Raw genomic sequence first — 15280 nt, forward strand, 5'->3', positions numbered from 1 at the left:
ACCATTTACTTTTTAAATTGTGTAACTGATAAAAAGTTGGTTCCTTAATAAAATAAGTTCCTCATACAACGTTATGCTTAACTTAAAACCCCTACTGTTTAAAATAATTATAAGGCTCTGATTTATATACTTATATTCAATATGTTTTTTATTGAAATGCAGAAGCCACTTGTCACATTCCATTTAATAAAAGTGTTAATGTGCACAGTATACTGTATGCATTGTTCATGTAGGACTATCTACCAGGTGTTTCATATAAGCAAAACCAAAAATAACAACAAAAACATGATAAAATGTGCACACATCTATTGCTTGCCATTTTTCAGCTAAATTGCAACTTAAACGTGTGTGTTAGCTCTGAGTGGAGTTTTCAATCTCAGGGTAGTTGGGTGTATCAGCATGGAACTACTCTTTGAACCCAATTGCTCTGCCATAAACAAAAAAACGTTGACACCCAAGCAAACATAACACACTAGAATTGTTTCATAAGTAAAGCACTGATTGTGCTGCCCTTTAATGTTCTGGATTATGATCATCATACTAATGAAGATACATCTCTCACACTGATGATGCAAGAAGGCATCCATTAGTTCTCCAAACCTATGACTGTATCTTTATCTAATAGGGTCCAAAGCTGTTTTCACAGGACTGTAAACCAACGTGTCACCTCAGATAGGCTCGAACTGCGCATCCTCTGAACCAGGCCTGGATCTGAATAGCAGCACTGTTTTCTTTGCTTCTGTTTTCCTCAGCAATCCTGCAATAAATACATAATTCAATAAATACATGGATAAAGAAATTGTATAGAAGTTTGGCTTAATAATCATTGGTAATTGACATTGCTTACAGTGAATACGAAGATATTTCTAAAATCGTGGCAAAGATCTTAATGTATGAATATTTACAGACATTATTACTGTAACTTCAGTCTAATATTTTTGCATTGGACTTTGTGCAAGTGGATCACAGGAAATACAGACATAATACATTATTATTATTATTATTATTATTATTATTATTATTATTATTATTATTAATGCCGTTGTTGTTGTTCTTAACAATCATTAATTATTGTATGCAGCCTATTACTTGGTCGGGTGCTGTTGTCCAATGAGATTTAACCTTCAACATGGAGCTGCTGGAATATTAAATTAATATGTAGGGTAAGTAGTATCAAGGTTAGATATTGCAGAGTGGCATACATAAATATGACCGCAAAGTGTACTATTCATAGCAATGCAAGGATTTAAAAAAAAAATATATATATATATATATATATATATTAGTAGTTACAAAACCAGCACACACTACTCACAATGAGCTCACTCTCTCCCAGCATGGCTTAGGTACCAAAGAGACACAAATCTGATCTGTGTGGCTTGACTATTATCAGCTACATAATATACAGTGAACCCATGAACCATCAATTCCAACATTGCTGTCGGAACCACAAATAATTAACCCAGAGATGTCCAACTTTGGTCCTTGGGGGATTCATGGCATTCTAATTTTAGTTCAACCTCAGTTCTTAACTACTTAATTAAACTCATTATTTGCTTGACTGGACCAATTTAACACTATTCTCAGGACTTAAGCTGTTGATGATATACAGAACCTATAAAACCTGGTGGACTGTGGTCGTAGAGCGCAAGGCTGGTATTGTGTCTGATCATACAACTGCACTCATGTTTTGAGCCGTGTATTACTGCAGAATAAGCTATAACTATAGCTACTGTATTTAAATGATGGCCACCAGTTTCAGTGTAGCTCCATCTGGTTACAGTGTAGTAGTAGTAGTAATTGTATTATTATTATTATTATTATTATTATTATTATTATTATTAATGCTTCCCACTGCAAACATTCTTGTACCCTAATATTTAACAATAGATAGAAATGTATTTTAGTCTACAGTATATTACAGTTCTAGCCTATTATAATAGTGTAACTAACACAGAAACTTGAAACAATTAAGATTACTAGGCAAAATTATCATTTTGTCTGTCCCCTACGACACCTCTGTCCCCTATGGCACTATTTAAGCTCCATATGTTTTGTCTAACACTTTTCTGTCTGTCCTCTATTACACATTGTCTGTTTTCCTTATTAGGCACGTATTGCATATGAAAGCAGTTATGATTAATTACCACTGGGTGCTATTTCCATTGCATGAGTAGTTATTATGATTATTACTACTAGTAGTACTATACTACTGCCAACACTACTGAAAAGATATGGTGAGAAGTGCTGCAACTTTTAATTAAATAGTTTTTTTTAAACGCTTAAATTACACTTCTTCCCTTTTACGTTCTGTTCCACTTTCACTCTGCCCATCACAAATTAAAAGAACCTGCTAAGATCCTCTATGCATTGTCGCACTGGGTTGGGCTCCTTGTAATGTGTATTGAACCCCCCTCCACGAAGGTTAGAGGAATTGTCAGTACAATACATACACACATACATACATTTTGAACTTGTAATATGTTGTGATCTGTAATTTTATACTGTATTGCACTTTTATAATGCCTTATGTTTTGTAAGTCGCCCTGGATAAGGGTGTCTGCTAAGAAATAAATAATAATAATAATAATAATAATAATAACACACACACAAACACATACATAAGTACATATTTACACGCATACATAGATACACACACATAATCATGCATACATACATACATACATACATGAATAAGGTAACTATACTTTTATTATCATAATTCGTGTTCTACTAGTAAATTAACTCCACAAGATGACAAATGACTGGACTACAATTATGTGTTAATAACGAACATATAACAATATTGTGTTAATATCAGTGCAAGTAAATGTATTTTGAATGTTCCCCCATGTCAACTATTCTTGCACTTTGTATTGCACTTATGTTGTAAGTCGCGCTGGATAAGGGCGTCTGCCACGAAATAGTAATAATAATAATAATAATAATAATAATAATAATAATAATAATAATTACCTGTTCCTGTTAAAATATTCGTGTTTAACGCCCTCAATGCGCCTGTGTAGCTGCACGAGTCTGGCCATGGTCCTGAGCGTTTACACTCGTCTCTATGGAAACGGGAGCATGGCACCAAAAGCAGGGGGGGACTGTATCACACATCTCAACACAAAACACGAAACTAACGGGCAGGCACGTATACCTTTAAACAATCATTTTAAAATGATGCAAGAATATATAATAAATCGTTAGAAATGACAAAAATATCGATGAAAAAAGCCTATCCCTTCTTTGTGTAGTTCCTCCTCGTATGGTACATTCCTACATCCGGTTCCTTTGCTCGTTTCCGGTGCACTTTTTTGAACCAACATGGTGGTTCCCTTAAGCGTTTTCACGTTTGTTTTTACTTGTAAATAACTAGTCTTCCGGGGTTTTGATGTTCCGTGCAGCCAACACAAAGGGCTTCGGTAAAGCGGGAACAAGCTGGTAAGTTGCGATCTCCACTCGGACACACTGAGCGCAGCTGTGCTTGTGAACAATATGGTGGGATTACCTGTGCCGGTGTCAGAGGCAGTCGTCACTTGTGCCGTGCAGTTGCATCTGTGTGTTTCTGACAGATGCACAGATTAGTCTGGGCCCGGGTTGTTCGGCCAAATCCCGGGTGTTTCCTCCGTCGGGGATGCGAACTGAAGGTTTTCAAACTTGAAGAGTGTTTTGATGGTCCAAAACTTCTTGTGACATTTGATGACAGTCAGCTTTGTTTATGTGCCCAATATGTGTGACACGATCCCAGTTTCTTGTACACGAATGCATATTATTCTTGCAAGCTGACATTTTTAGCCCTGTTATGTAACTGTCTTATTTTCTTATGATGGCAAAGTCTGCCCCAGCTGATGAAATGTGACAATTTGAATGTGTGTCTGTTCAGGCGGCTGCGATTACACGTATTGAGAGCCTTAGCCACACATTGTTAGAAATAATAATTGGACAGACACGCAGATGGGTGCTGGTTGTAATCGACGCTTTCTGTATACAAGTGTGAACAATAGCAGTGGTTTTCAGTGTATCTGTTTATTGATCACAGTTTACTCCCACCACCGCACCGCTTCCTATTGGGGCTGTCACGTGTTTTAGAAACAGGAAGCGCGCTTGTTGTTTCTTGTTTTGTTTTCTCTCTGATTGGGAAACACAATTGCTACACACAAACAGAAACATGAATACTTATATTGCGCAGATACTTAAATATGTTATTCAAGAATAATTCAGTCTGTTAAATAATAGATGCAGATACTATCATTTCAAATATGTGATTGCCATGTCTAGCATGTGCTTTGAAGTATCGCATCTGTCTTGATCGTATAATAATGGGTGAGATTCTCTGTAGTGTGGGATTTTAGAGGAACAGAAAACCGAGACAGAGTTAAATGGTTTGCTAACTGTGAACTAATAGTACCCAACGTGTCAGAAACAATCTTAGAAACAGTTCATTCAGAGATACATATTCTGCTACACATGCAACCAAAATGTAATGTCCCTGATGTGTTTTGCCTAAGATTTGGCTTTGAAATGCTGGCCCATGACAATGCTACTGGGAGTAGTGGTGGAAAACCTGGAACAATTTGCATAGAGTGGCTCCCAAAAAGTCTAAAATTAGGGATTGTCATGTCTCGTTTTGTATGAGCTCTGGAAAAAATGAAGAGACCACTGCACATGTTTCTTAAATCGGCATCTCTACATGTATGGCAGCCATTCCATTCCAGTCATGTTTTTATTTGGAATTTGGGAGAAATGTGGTCAGTAGTTTCTAGAATAAAATAAAAATGTTCATTTTACCCCAAAACATACCTATAAATAGTAAAACCAGAAAAACTGATAATTTTTTGCAGTGGTCTCTTAATTTTTTCCAGAGCTGTATATGGTTCTTCGGAAATGATATATGAATATGTATGTGTGAAAGCAAAATACTTTAAAGCAATTGATTCCTATTTTAATAGTGAAATAAATACTCAAGACTGGACATTCTTCTTTTGACTGAGAGTTATTCTCATATGTAGCCAGGAAGCTAAATTTATATTGGGGAAACAAAAAAGCTGTGGAGGCTTACCAGTCAACACACACAGGATCTGAGTAGTCCATTAAATATTTCCAAAGTTATTTTCTCCTTGGATGGAGTTACACTCTAAGCTCTGTGAAGTGGTTGTTGTGTTACTAAGTGGACAAGCGGTTGCCATATTAGTAAGTGTAAATGTTCTCACCATAACTTTCCAGCAATATTGGCATTGCACTGTTGTCCAAAATAACACAATACATACTGTACTGGCAGTTGTGGTTCCCTTGAGCAATGGAACGAAAACGGCTTGTTCTGAGCGCATGACCTTTAGAATAATTTATTACCTGTTGAGGGAGGCCTGTTCCATTTCTGTTGATAATATATCATTGTATAGTTGTTAATGGGAGCACAGTTTAAACAGGACAGTTAGTTTGATTTTTAATTTGACTAATATGATGTTAGTCTCCAAAATCAGTAATGCAAATGTGGAGAGAAAAAAAAAGTCCATTCTGTAGTAAAAGGCACCCTTACCAAACTTGTATTAATTTCTGCGAGGGTATAATTTACTTGGCACATCCAATGCATAATATTTATTTTCTCCACTCCCTACTCTGGTAACCATATCCAATAGAGATCTGCCGATTATATAAATGCCCTTTCCTCTTCTTTTACCCCAGTGTGGCAGGACATGCAATTTGTGTTCCATGAGGCAGAGTGAAAGTCAGACACTACAGTTGGCAGTGAAATTCACACTTATTGTGGTGGATGTGTTCAGCAGGACTGATGGAACGCAAAAGGTGGGTTCACAAGTCAAGTACACTCTCAAAGGCGGTTAGACAAGTCAGAAATAAAAAATGTTAATGCAGATGCCGAACTTGCAACACATTAAACCCCATGTAGAAGTGAGGGTGGGGGGTAAATGTAGGTTATCAAGAGGCACGGGAGCGATTACCATAGAAATAGTATGCAAGTAAGACTGCCCCTGTCCTCCTAAAAGGCTCACACACCTCGGTGTTCCTAAGGAGAATGGAAAAGCTTGTGTAATATTTTACAAACGTGCATGTGTAATGTGTGCTCATCAAATATATGCTTACAAAACAATATAAAAATAGAATGTCAAATTCCTATTGTGAATGTGTCTTAAGATCACACCATTATTTGTCATGTTCAGTTTAATTTGATGAAACGTGGATCATTGTGCATGAATGACTGTTACAGCAGCACGGCTAGCCTGCATGCTAGAAGCAGCTTTGGCAAATTGAATGTGATTTGTTGCATGTAGTAGACAACCAAACAACGAAGGTAGAACTAGGCCTTGAACAGCCACCAGTGACCCACATTAATTACGCTTGAGTTCAAATACATCTGAATTGCTAATTGTGAGGTCTGTGTGAGGACACAGACAGCATGCTTTTGCAAGCTTTGCAGCCGCCATCTCTGAAGTTGTGAACTACCACAGCTAACCCAGTATCCAAGCCTGTTAATGAAAGAATTGTGTTTTTATTGGTATTTGATTAGCCTACTTTGTGTCTGTCTTATTTGGGAAGTTTCTTCTTGGGATGCAGTGTTCCTTTTTTTCCCCTCAATCTGTTTTCGTCTTATAGTTCTTATATAAAAATGATACACAGAACCAAAGTTTAATACAAAATAATAATTAATACCTCTTAAATACTTTGAATACCCAAATTGTCCAGCAGACAGCATCAGGCTTGACATTTTAACAATTTTCCTCCAGTGCATTTTATTTTCTTCCCTTTTCTTAGCTAAAGGAGTTATTTTAAAGGAGCACGGTTCATTATATTTATATATATATATAATTTATTTATTTATTTATTTATTTTTATTTTCTGTTTTTAAAATCTCTAACCCTGTCACCTAAAATTGTATTTGGGGAGAAAAATACAGTATATTTGAATATATTAGAATATTTTTAGTTGTCGTTCTTGCAGTACAAAGTTCACTTTTTATTTTTTGTTGTTAAACAAGATCTTCCTTTCCATAACATAAATCACACGTCAATCTGACAGAAAACAGCTGTCAATTGGATGCCAACGGAGCATGTTGTTTTATGGTACAGCTTTGACAAACATCTGCATTGTATAATGCCTGAGCCGAGTTTATAGATGGAGGCATGTTCAGAACGGATGACAGCCACATCACTCAGGCTGCCTTAAATGCTATCAGTTAATATTTTGTATCTGTTTACTAGTCTATCCATTGATCAATCCACCTTTCATCTGCACAGCCTGCGTTCTGTGCTCCTGCTTCACAGTTCTGCGTATCTTGTCTAGTCTGTTTTTAATTTAATTTTCGGTAGTGTATAGCCTTGATATTTTAGGGTTTGGTGTATGTTTATCACCTGTACTTTTCAGTAGAATATCTTAGATTCTGTCTTTAATGCTGGCGTAGAACAGTATCAATCTATTTAGAAAAACCGGAGTCTGTCCTATGCACAGGTACATATGAAGGAAATTAATGTTAAAAAAAATAAGTTTATCACATTAGGCCTAGGCTATATCTTTCTCAGTGATAAAAACAAAGCCGTGAAAGAGCAGTAGAATAACATGCAGATAATTGGCTATAGTTTTACAGTAAAATATTAGATTAATATTACCTTTGAGTTTGTAATAAGAAGCATGTGACAGTATTTAGGAGAGAATGGGTAGGATTTTCGTTACCATTCTCTCTCTCGTACTGTAATGCAAGTTGTTGGGGCATACTCTCAAAATCTGTTGTTTTAGCACTTTTGCAATTGTAACACAAACCCTGGAAACACAATTGTGCAGTCACAGGTGACACTTACCCTTAGAGTGTGCTGTTGCCTGTGAAATCTGTAATAGTGTCATAAAATCCATATTGGCTCCCGGATGCCCTTTCAGGCATTTATATTTATTTTCAAGTTTTCACCGTTTATTATTGCTATAAAGATGTTTTGTGTTTTACAGTAGCCATACAGAGTTTAAACAGTGATGATTTACCCCCCCCCCGCCCAAATAAAAATAAATACATTTACATACACCTACTGTAACACACACACAATGTTCTTGAAATAGGAGGGGTCTTGGGGTGACAGACGCACAGCAGCAGTGATGTGATGTGAAATGGGATGATTTATTATTTACTGTGGGAAGGTGACAACAGACAAATAAGACGAAAAGAAAACTTGGGTCTTTAAGCCTAACCATCCTCTGCCTCCCTGTGAAACCACAAACAACCAAAGAAGCATGAGGACAAAACACAGAAACACAAGCAAACAGAATCCATATGCAAAATGTTTTTAAAATGACTGTCCCTCTGCTCATCCTGCTTCCTGGTTCTAGAATATCACCTGACCAGCACAACACTAGCGGTTGGTCAGGTGACATTCTGAAACCAGGAAGTAGGATGAGTAGGCAATGTAAGAAGTCTATAGGTCTTTGTGAGCCCCCCAGTTTGCTCACACCCCCCACTCTCATACATAGAGGGCCAAAAACAGACTTTTAACCCCAGAATGTGTATATGAAGTATCCCACAGTTTTTTGACTTGCTTAGATTTGGAAGTTGTTGACATCAAAAAGGGGTTAAAGGTCACCAGCTGACTCTCGTGCTCTTGTCCTCTTTGCCAGGCACTTTCATAGAACCATGGACGAGCTGGTCCACGATCTGGTGTCGGCGCTGGAGGAGAGCTCGGAGCAGGCCCGGGGGGGCTATGCAGACATGGGGGAGCACTCGCTGGCGGTGGGCTGCCTGCTGAAGCGCCAGGCCCGGAAGCGGCGCGGACGGAAGCGGCGCTCGGACAACGCGCACCCCCCCTGGGAGCCCTGCCACTATCTTAGCGAGGGCTCCGAGTCGAGCCCCGAGGAGCACAGCAAGGACTACCGCGGCACAAGTCACGGCAAGGACAACAGCGACTCAGACGATCCTCTCCTCGGGGCCAAACGCCGCCACCCCTCGGCGCTGGAGGCCGGCCGTGCCAAGAGACCCCTGTGGCACGAAGACCCGGCGGCTGAGAGCTTGGCGTGTCGGAGTCTGCGCCGGCGGAGGAAGGTGAAACGCATGGCTGTGGATCCGCCAGCTGAGGTGGCCAGCATACTGCCACTCGCCCAACAGCAGGGCAGCAGTCGCGATAATCTGGAAGGACCGGCCAAGGAAGTAGGCAAGAGCAAAATCAAGAAGAGGAAGTTGGCATCCAGCCGACCGGGGCCAGACGTGGCGGACGAAGGGGTGGTGGTGGAAAGCGAGGACCACGGCCAGACCAACAAAGACAAAATGGACTACGAAGAGCACAAGGGCTCGGACGAAGAGATGAGTGACAGGTGGTTACTAATTTAATTGCTCCTCTTCTTGCTTCTGGCTGCTTCTTTCTCCTCATCTGCTTGCTTCTCTTGCTTTCCCTTTTTCTCCTTCTCTTCGTTGTCTTAAGTGTGATTGTCATCATGTCATCACCGGAGTGGCGCCTTCACACCAGTGTCTGAAACTGGATGGTGCTAAAAGGGAGGAAACAAAATTAAATATGTTCATGTGCTTAGAATACATAATAAAGGACAATGAAAGTCTGCAGGAATTCTCTCTTGATAACAATTGAACATATTTCACGTTTACACAAATGTGCTTGCTTAATTGCATTTCAGACAGAAGCACAATTGTGATTTACTATGTTTATTGTTTATTTTAATTACCTAAAATAGATTTTAAACATTGCACTACAAGCTTATTACCGATTTTGGAAGAAAGAGAACACAAGACTATAATCGCTTTTTAATTATAATCTTGCAAATGAATTCCAAGGAAACTGCTTCTGAATTTCTGTTGCTTTTTAAGATGAATTTAGTCCGTATATATATATATATATATATATTTCTGGTGACTGCCCTGTTTACCTCCTTTCCCTAGTCCTACATTTTGGCCATTTCATAATGGACTTATCATAATTTGCCTCCTAATGAGACTAAGTAGTGTGCAGCATGCTTTGCAGGCGTTTTATTGGTTATGTTTGACAGTTTTAAAGACTGACAGGATCAGATAGCGCACTTGGCGATTGATTTGTCACCACTCGGTAACTTTCAGTCAGTAACGCGGAACACGTTATCGCTCCTCGTCAGAAAGTTATCAGTTTCCCCCCCAACCCAATGGCCCAGTCAAATATTCAGCGTGTGTGTTTGGCATGGACATGAGGCGGCCGCAGGTTGCCGGCAATACAGATAACCACTGACAGGCACAGACCAATTTTCTGTCCTGCAACACCTGTGCTTGCCTTTAGAAATATGGGGGAAAGCATGACCCTTGGGCAGGAGACCCCATTCATCCGGCCCCGGCAGCAGGCGCAGCACAATGGTAATTGCCTCGGAAGTAGTATTTTGACAACACAGATAGCTGTAAGTCATCATTTTTCCACCACCCAGATGAAATGTCTCCTGGAGGGTCTGTGAAGCCTGATCATGTTTACACTTCAGCATGTGCCCTAATTCTGTTTTGATTTAGAATGCTACACAGTGGGCAGGCAGGCTTGAGATTAACTTTGGACACCAACGAAATATATCTGTTTTTTCTTTTTTTTTCTCCCCTTCCCGATGCCAGTGTGGGGAGGGAGGGAGGCGGGAGTGGAAAAATCTGTTTATGCAAGGTTTCGATGTGCCGCTGTTTAACATCTGCCTTTCACACATTAACCCTTGTAGAAATGGATTACTCTTAACCTGGGGAATGCTTAATTGAAAATGTTCAGAAGACGGTTCTTGTGTTGTAGTTTTTCTGCCTTTTTTTCGACAGGGATTTGTAAGTGAAGGCTACGTTTTAAAGTTATTGTGAAACACAAAGATTAGCCATATTTAGGATGTCAAAATTAAAAATTAAACCTCAGAAAAAGATGACAAATATGAATATTACTAAGGTTTTTTTTTTAAATCTAAACCTTTATATATATATATATATATATACACAGTACATACATTTAAAATTATAATATATATTTTTAACACATTTAATTTGTATCACTTGATAAATGAACGAAAGGAAGCTGTGCTTTTAACCCCTGAATGTTATTTATTTAAATATATATATTTTAAAGGTTAGAAAGTGTGATTGTGTGTTGCAAAGAAAATTATATCTTTAGGAGTTATCCTGAATTGCAGGAAAGGTAATAAATTGAGTATCGTGTAAAATTATTTAATATGGGGTATTTTATCATTATTTGCACCGTATTGCTTAGAGACAGCGGTAATCCATTAGATATACAATTTTAATGAAAGGGCTGATAAACCTTCTGCTCCTGTGCCCCATGAAGAAGGGCATTTGGTGCTGCCGGCTTCATTGTCACAGCAGGAAATTCATCACCTGCTTACGTGTTTTTTCCCCCCAGTTTTTTTTCACTATTATTCAACTTTATCCAAGTTTACAGTAATAAGGAAACTCACATTCTTTTTCTATTTTTTTGCTTTGCTAAACACTTTATTTTATGAAGACCAAATACATTATACATAGGGATAGCTGGTGCAGTTTTGACCAGAGGGTATTTGTGTCTGTCTGTCTGTTGATCTGTTTGTGTGTGTGTGTGTGCATGTGTATATCTACTTTTTTTAATCTTGTTTCCCCATCTTATGTTCTTCTTCTAGGTAACTTAAGGAATGCCTGCCTTTGTATATTTGCAAATTTTCTTTTTTTCCCCCCTCTTTTTTTTCCTTTGCTTTTTTTATTTTTTATTCAGGAAAGTAATAAGAGCTTCAGGCCCTTCCGTTTCATGTCCTGAAGAAAGGCTTAGCCTGCTTTTGATTGAGGTTTTTCCTATTTTATTGAGCAGCAGTGTTTCTGGGATCAAGCCGAATTGCACAGCGTAAGAAAGGAGCAGTGAGCATTTGATGGAGGCAAATAATAAAATGCATCATTTGTGTCAGCGCCTTGCTGCAGTCACATCTGGCTTACTGTCAGGGTCCCATTAGATTCCCGCAGTTTTATGTGCCAAAAATAATATGCTCTATAGTAAATGGAAACAGGATATTTGCAGTCCAATTCTCCCCCCCCCCCCTCCCCCAAAAAATCATCTTATTCCACTCCGATCATTCTTTGGCTTAACTTCTATCTGAGCTCTAGCTTGTTTCTTTATAATTTTACGATTCAGAGATCAATTGTTCTTTTGATCTTTTTTTTCTTCCTCCCTCTCTCTCTTTTTGTTATTACAGTGAAACCAGCAGCCTCAGCAACAGTAGCGATGGTGGCTTGTATACCAATGATGAGGGCAGACAAGGTACTCCTGTCTTCTTTAAGGCCATTTTTACATTTATGTCCAGAATTACACAAAAGCATTTAAAATAAGTAATAAGAATGTGTATACAGGTACACGCATATTCAATAATGTAATACCCATGAGTCTTTTCTGACAGGCCTGTGCAATTCTATTCACTTTGAATCAGAGGGAATATTAATACGCTTTTATTAATATGCTTTTAAAAAGAGCTAAACTGATTTCTTTATTAATGCAAGCTTTTTATTAGAACCGAATCTTGCCTCTTGCTCTTAATTACAGAGTGTTAAATGACACACAGTTGCATCAGCTGGTAAACGTAGATTTTGGAATGAAAATAAATCATAAACTTGTTTCCAGGTTTAAAGTTTTAAGGAAAAAACAAGCCTGTAACTTCAGAAGAAGCATCACTGAATTTTCTATAATACAATTTCAGATTCGCAAATATTAATTTGAATTTACTTGTCTAAACCAGCATGTTTTAATTTTTTTCATGTTGTGGTCGTCATTTTTATAAACAAAAACAAAATAATCAAAACAAAATCTTGCTCTAAATCTCAAACCATTAAACCTAAATAAATAAAAAACACTCTTGATTCAGGTGTCACCTTTTATTTGAAACCACCTTTTTCAAAACCGGTTCTTAATTGATGTAACAAGATTAATGTAATGTAGCCACATCTGTTTGTGATTGTTTTCAATTTGAAATTCCACACAAATAACAAAATTATGTTAATGATATGCTATTATTAGCTGCTAAGTATTTTTCCCCCCATAGTTTTGCATCTTTTGGTTCCCTACAGGAGCCTGATTTGTGTTTTGGAGCTGTTCTTTTTTTATATAATGAGCACCTTTACAATAAGAAACATGTGCTGCACGTTTCTGAGCAATGTGGAAGCGTGTAGTGAGTCTGAGGCATTAATCTTCAGTTTGGGGATAAATACTGAATCTTAATGTCTTACAATCAGAGTCAAGCTGGTAGTTTTGCCTGACCATTTGTGATTTGTTTTAGAAGTCGTCTGATGCCAAAAACTGCAGCCTTGTGGAAATACTTTTCCATTCAAAGATATTGAGTACATGAATTGATAACTGTTTTTTTTTTTTTGTTTTTTTTTTTTAAGGTTGGATAAAGGTTGTAATCATTGATTTAGTGTGTAGCTTAGAGAGCCTGGAAATTACTTCAGACTTTTTGAGTCTTAAGGTAATTACTGGTGGTTCCCATTTTTGAGGCAAGGTTATATTCTCTCAAGTGCTATATAAACATAGATTTATCTACCTCTATACCGTTTATGTGTCTATGACTTGGCTAAACAGATCATAGAATAAATAGAATGAGATCAGGGGTTTGAAGTGCAATGCGCTTTCAGGACCTACTGAGCTACTAGTTGGGCAGCTTTTTTTGTCGTCTTTGTTTTCTTATCATCTCACCTCAGCTCAAACATCATCCATTTTCTAGTCATGTCTCTCCATATGTAGTTATCTGTGCGCTTTAGACATTATGGCAGCCGTGAGCGTTTTATTCAAATGTTTTCAATTATTAATCATAGCTTTTGTAAAGCGAGAGGTTTAATACGACGACGATTAACAATGTTAGAAAGCCATCTGAGCAGAAGAACTCAAATATGAAAACATCCTGTCCAACATGTTCATGTACAAAACAGTGTTTTTAACTTGATGATAAATTCAGTCCAGTGCATAAAGTTAAAAAGCTCAGCAAAACACAGTAACAGCACAGCCATTGATTTGGGATAATAATATAAATACAAACCATTTTTTATCAATTCATAATATAGGCTAGAGAGTGTTTTTTGCAGATCACATTACAAAGTTTTAAATTGCATTAATTATACTACTAGGCTGCTTCATCAGTTATCAATTCTTGTTTCTGACTGGTAAGAACACTTTAGTTTTGCTGTTACCATCAACATTGACATCCAGTTATTATTTCCAAACCTTTCTAATTAAACCATTCCCGTTTACAAAAATAAAAATCACATGCATGTTTATATTAAAGCATTGTTCTGTTTGCTTGATACATACAATTTGTAGACAATGTCCTGTTGTTTTTGTGGGGTTAATCCAGTAGTTCTTTATATGATTACATATTTAGTTCATGTGGTTATTGTTCCCTGTTGGTGCGTGTGTGTTTTAGAAAGGATTGTATGGGAGAGAAAAACAAAACGATAGTGAAGAAAATACACCTGTTACCTCCATCGAATGCAGTGCTTCCTCTCTGCCAAACAGTCTTGTGGGGTTTATTTCACCTCACTCAGGTGACGACGAGCAGAGCGACTGGTTCTACGAGGGCGAGCCTGGCGGGGCCTGTGGCATCGCCGGGGTCGTGCCCTGGTGGGAGAAGGAGGATTCCTCGGACCTGGAGAAGGAGCTGTCTGACCCCGTCTTCAGCAGTATACTGAGCGGCTCCTTCCCCCTCATGTCGGAGGATGCCCGGGGAGGTCAGTGCGTGCCCATTGCTCCTCGGCTCAGAAAGGGCTTTAGCTTGATTGCTCGAGTGTTGGCCGTTGATGGCCCTAGCACGAACTGTGAAGTGTTGGCCTGTCAGTCTCGCACGCGAGAGTGAAATGAGGTCAGGTTTCGGTCTCGCTCACTCACTCCCCCCACCATTCTATTGTCACTTTTCTGTTTTATTGGAGCTGCAAAATTTTGAGAGAGTTGTAATTGCCTTCTTTTATTTTGATGGCCCGTTGATTTTATTTGTTTTTATTAAATATTACATTTATCAATTATAAAGTCAACTGATTTCAATTTGATATTATTCCTCCTCCCTGTTATTTATTGTATACATAGATAGGTAAATAGATATCACTTTTATCTACTTTTCGGCAGTAGTAAATTACATTTCCAATACTTGATGAGGGCTTTTTGTTTGAAAGAGGATTATTCCTTCTACCTGAAACAACATTTTACAATTGACAGGTGGTTTGAATTTTTTATTTGCTCAGGACCAAAGAGATTCATTTATTTATTATGTAGTCATTTATTTTATTTGATATAATGGTTGCTTATGTTTCTCAAATCATGAATGAATACAACATCTT

General features: G+C 38.0%; 2 protein-coding genes across 4 annotated transcripts in view; one reads left to right on the plus strand and one right to left on the minus strand.

Annotated features, from left to right (window-relative positions):
• The window catches only part of spata17 (spermatogenesis associated 17), a 54108-nt gene extending 51041 nt beyond the window's left edge, over positions 1 to 3067 (minus strand). The window contains exons 1-2 of the mRNA XM_066714841.1: positions 2977 to 3067; positions 668 to 757 (exon numbers count right to left, since the gene is read on the minus strand). Coding sequence (XP_066570938.1) covers positions 668 to 757; positions 2977 to 3044 — 158 coding nt within the window. The 5' untranslated portion in view covers positions 3045 to 3067. The remainder of the gene's footprint in view (positions 1 to 667; positions 758 to 2976) is intronic.
• Positions 3068 to 3293: 226 nt separating this feature from the next.
• LOC136718725 (G patch domain-containing protein 2) overlaps positions 3294 to 15280 on the plus strand; it is a 67493-nt gene continuing 55506 nt past the window's right edge. For 2 of the 3 annotated variants that reach the window (XM_066696475.1, XM_066696623.1), the window contains exons 1-4: positions 3294 to 3444; positions 8614 to 9303; positions 12160 to 12224; positions 14495 to 14677. In XM_066696475.1, the coding sequence (XP_066552572.1) occupies positions 3395 to 3444; positions 8614 to 9303; positions 12160 to 12224; positions 14495 to 14677 (988 nt within the window). In that variant the 5' untranslated portion in view covers positions 3294 to 3394. Of the gene's footprint in view, positions 3445 to 5685; positions 5806 to 8613; positions 9304 to 12159; positions 12225 to 14494; positions 14678 to 15280 lie in introns of all 3 variants that reach the window. The other variant, XM_066696547.1, reaches the window with a different exon arrangement.

This window comes from Amia ocellicauda, chromosome 1 (genome assembly GCF_036373705.1).
Source record: "Amia ocellicauda isolate fAmiCal2 chromosome 1, fAmiCal2.hap1, whole genome shotgun sequence".
Taxonomy (NCBI): domain Eukaryota; kingdom Metazoa; phylum Chordata; class Actinopteri; order Amiiformes; family Amiidae; genus Amia; species Amia ocellicauda.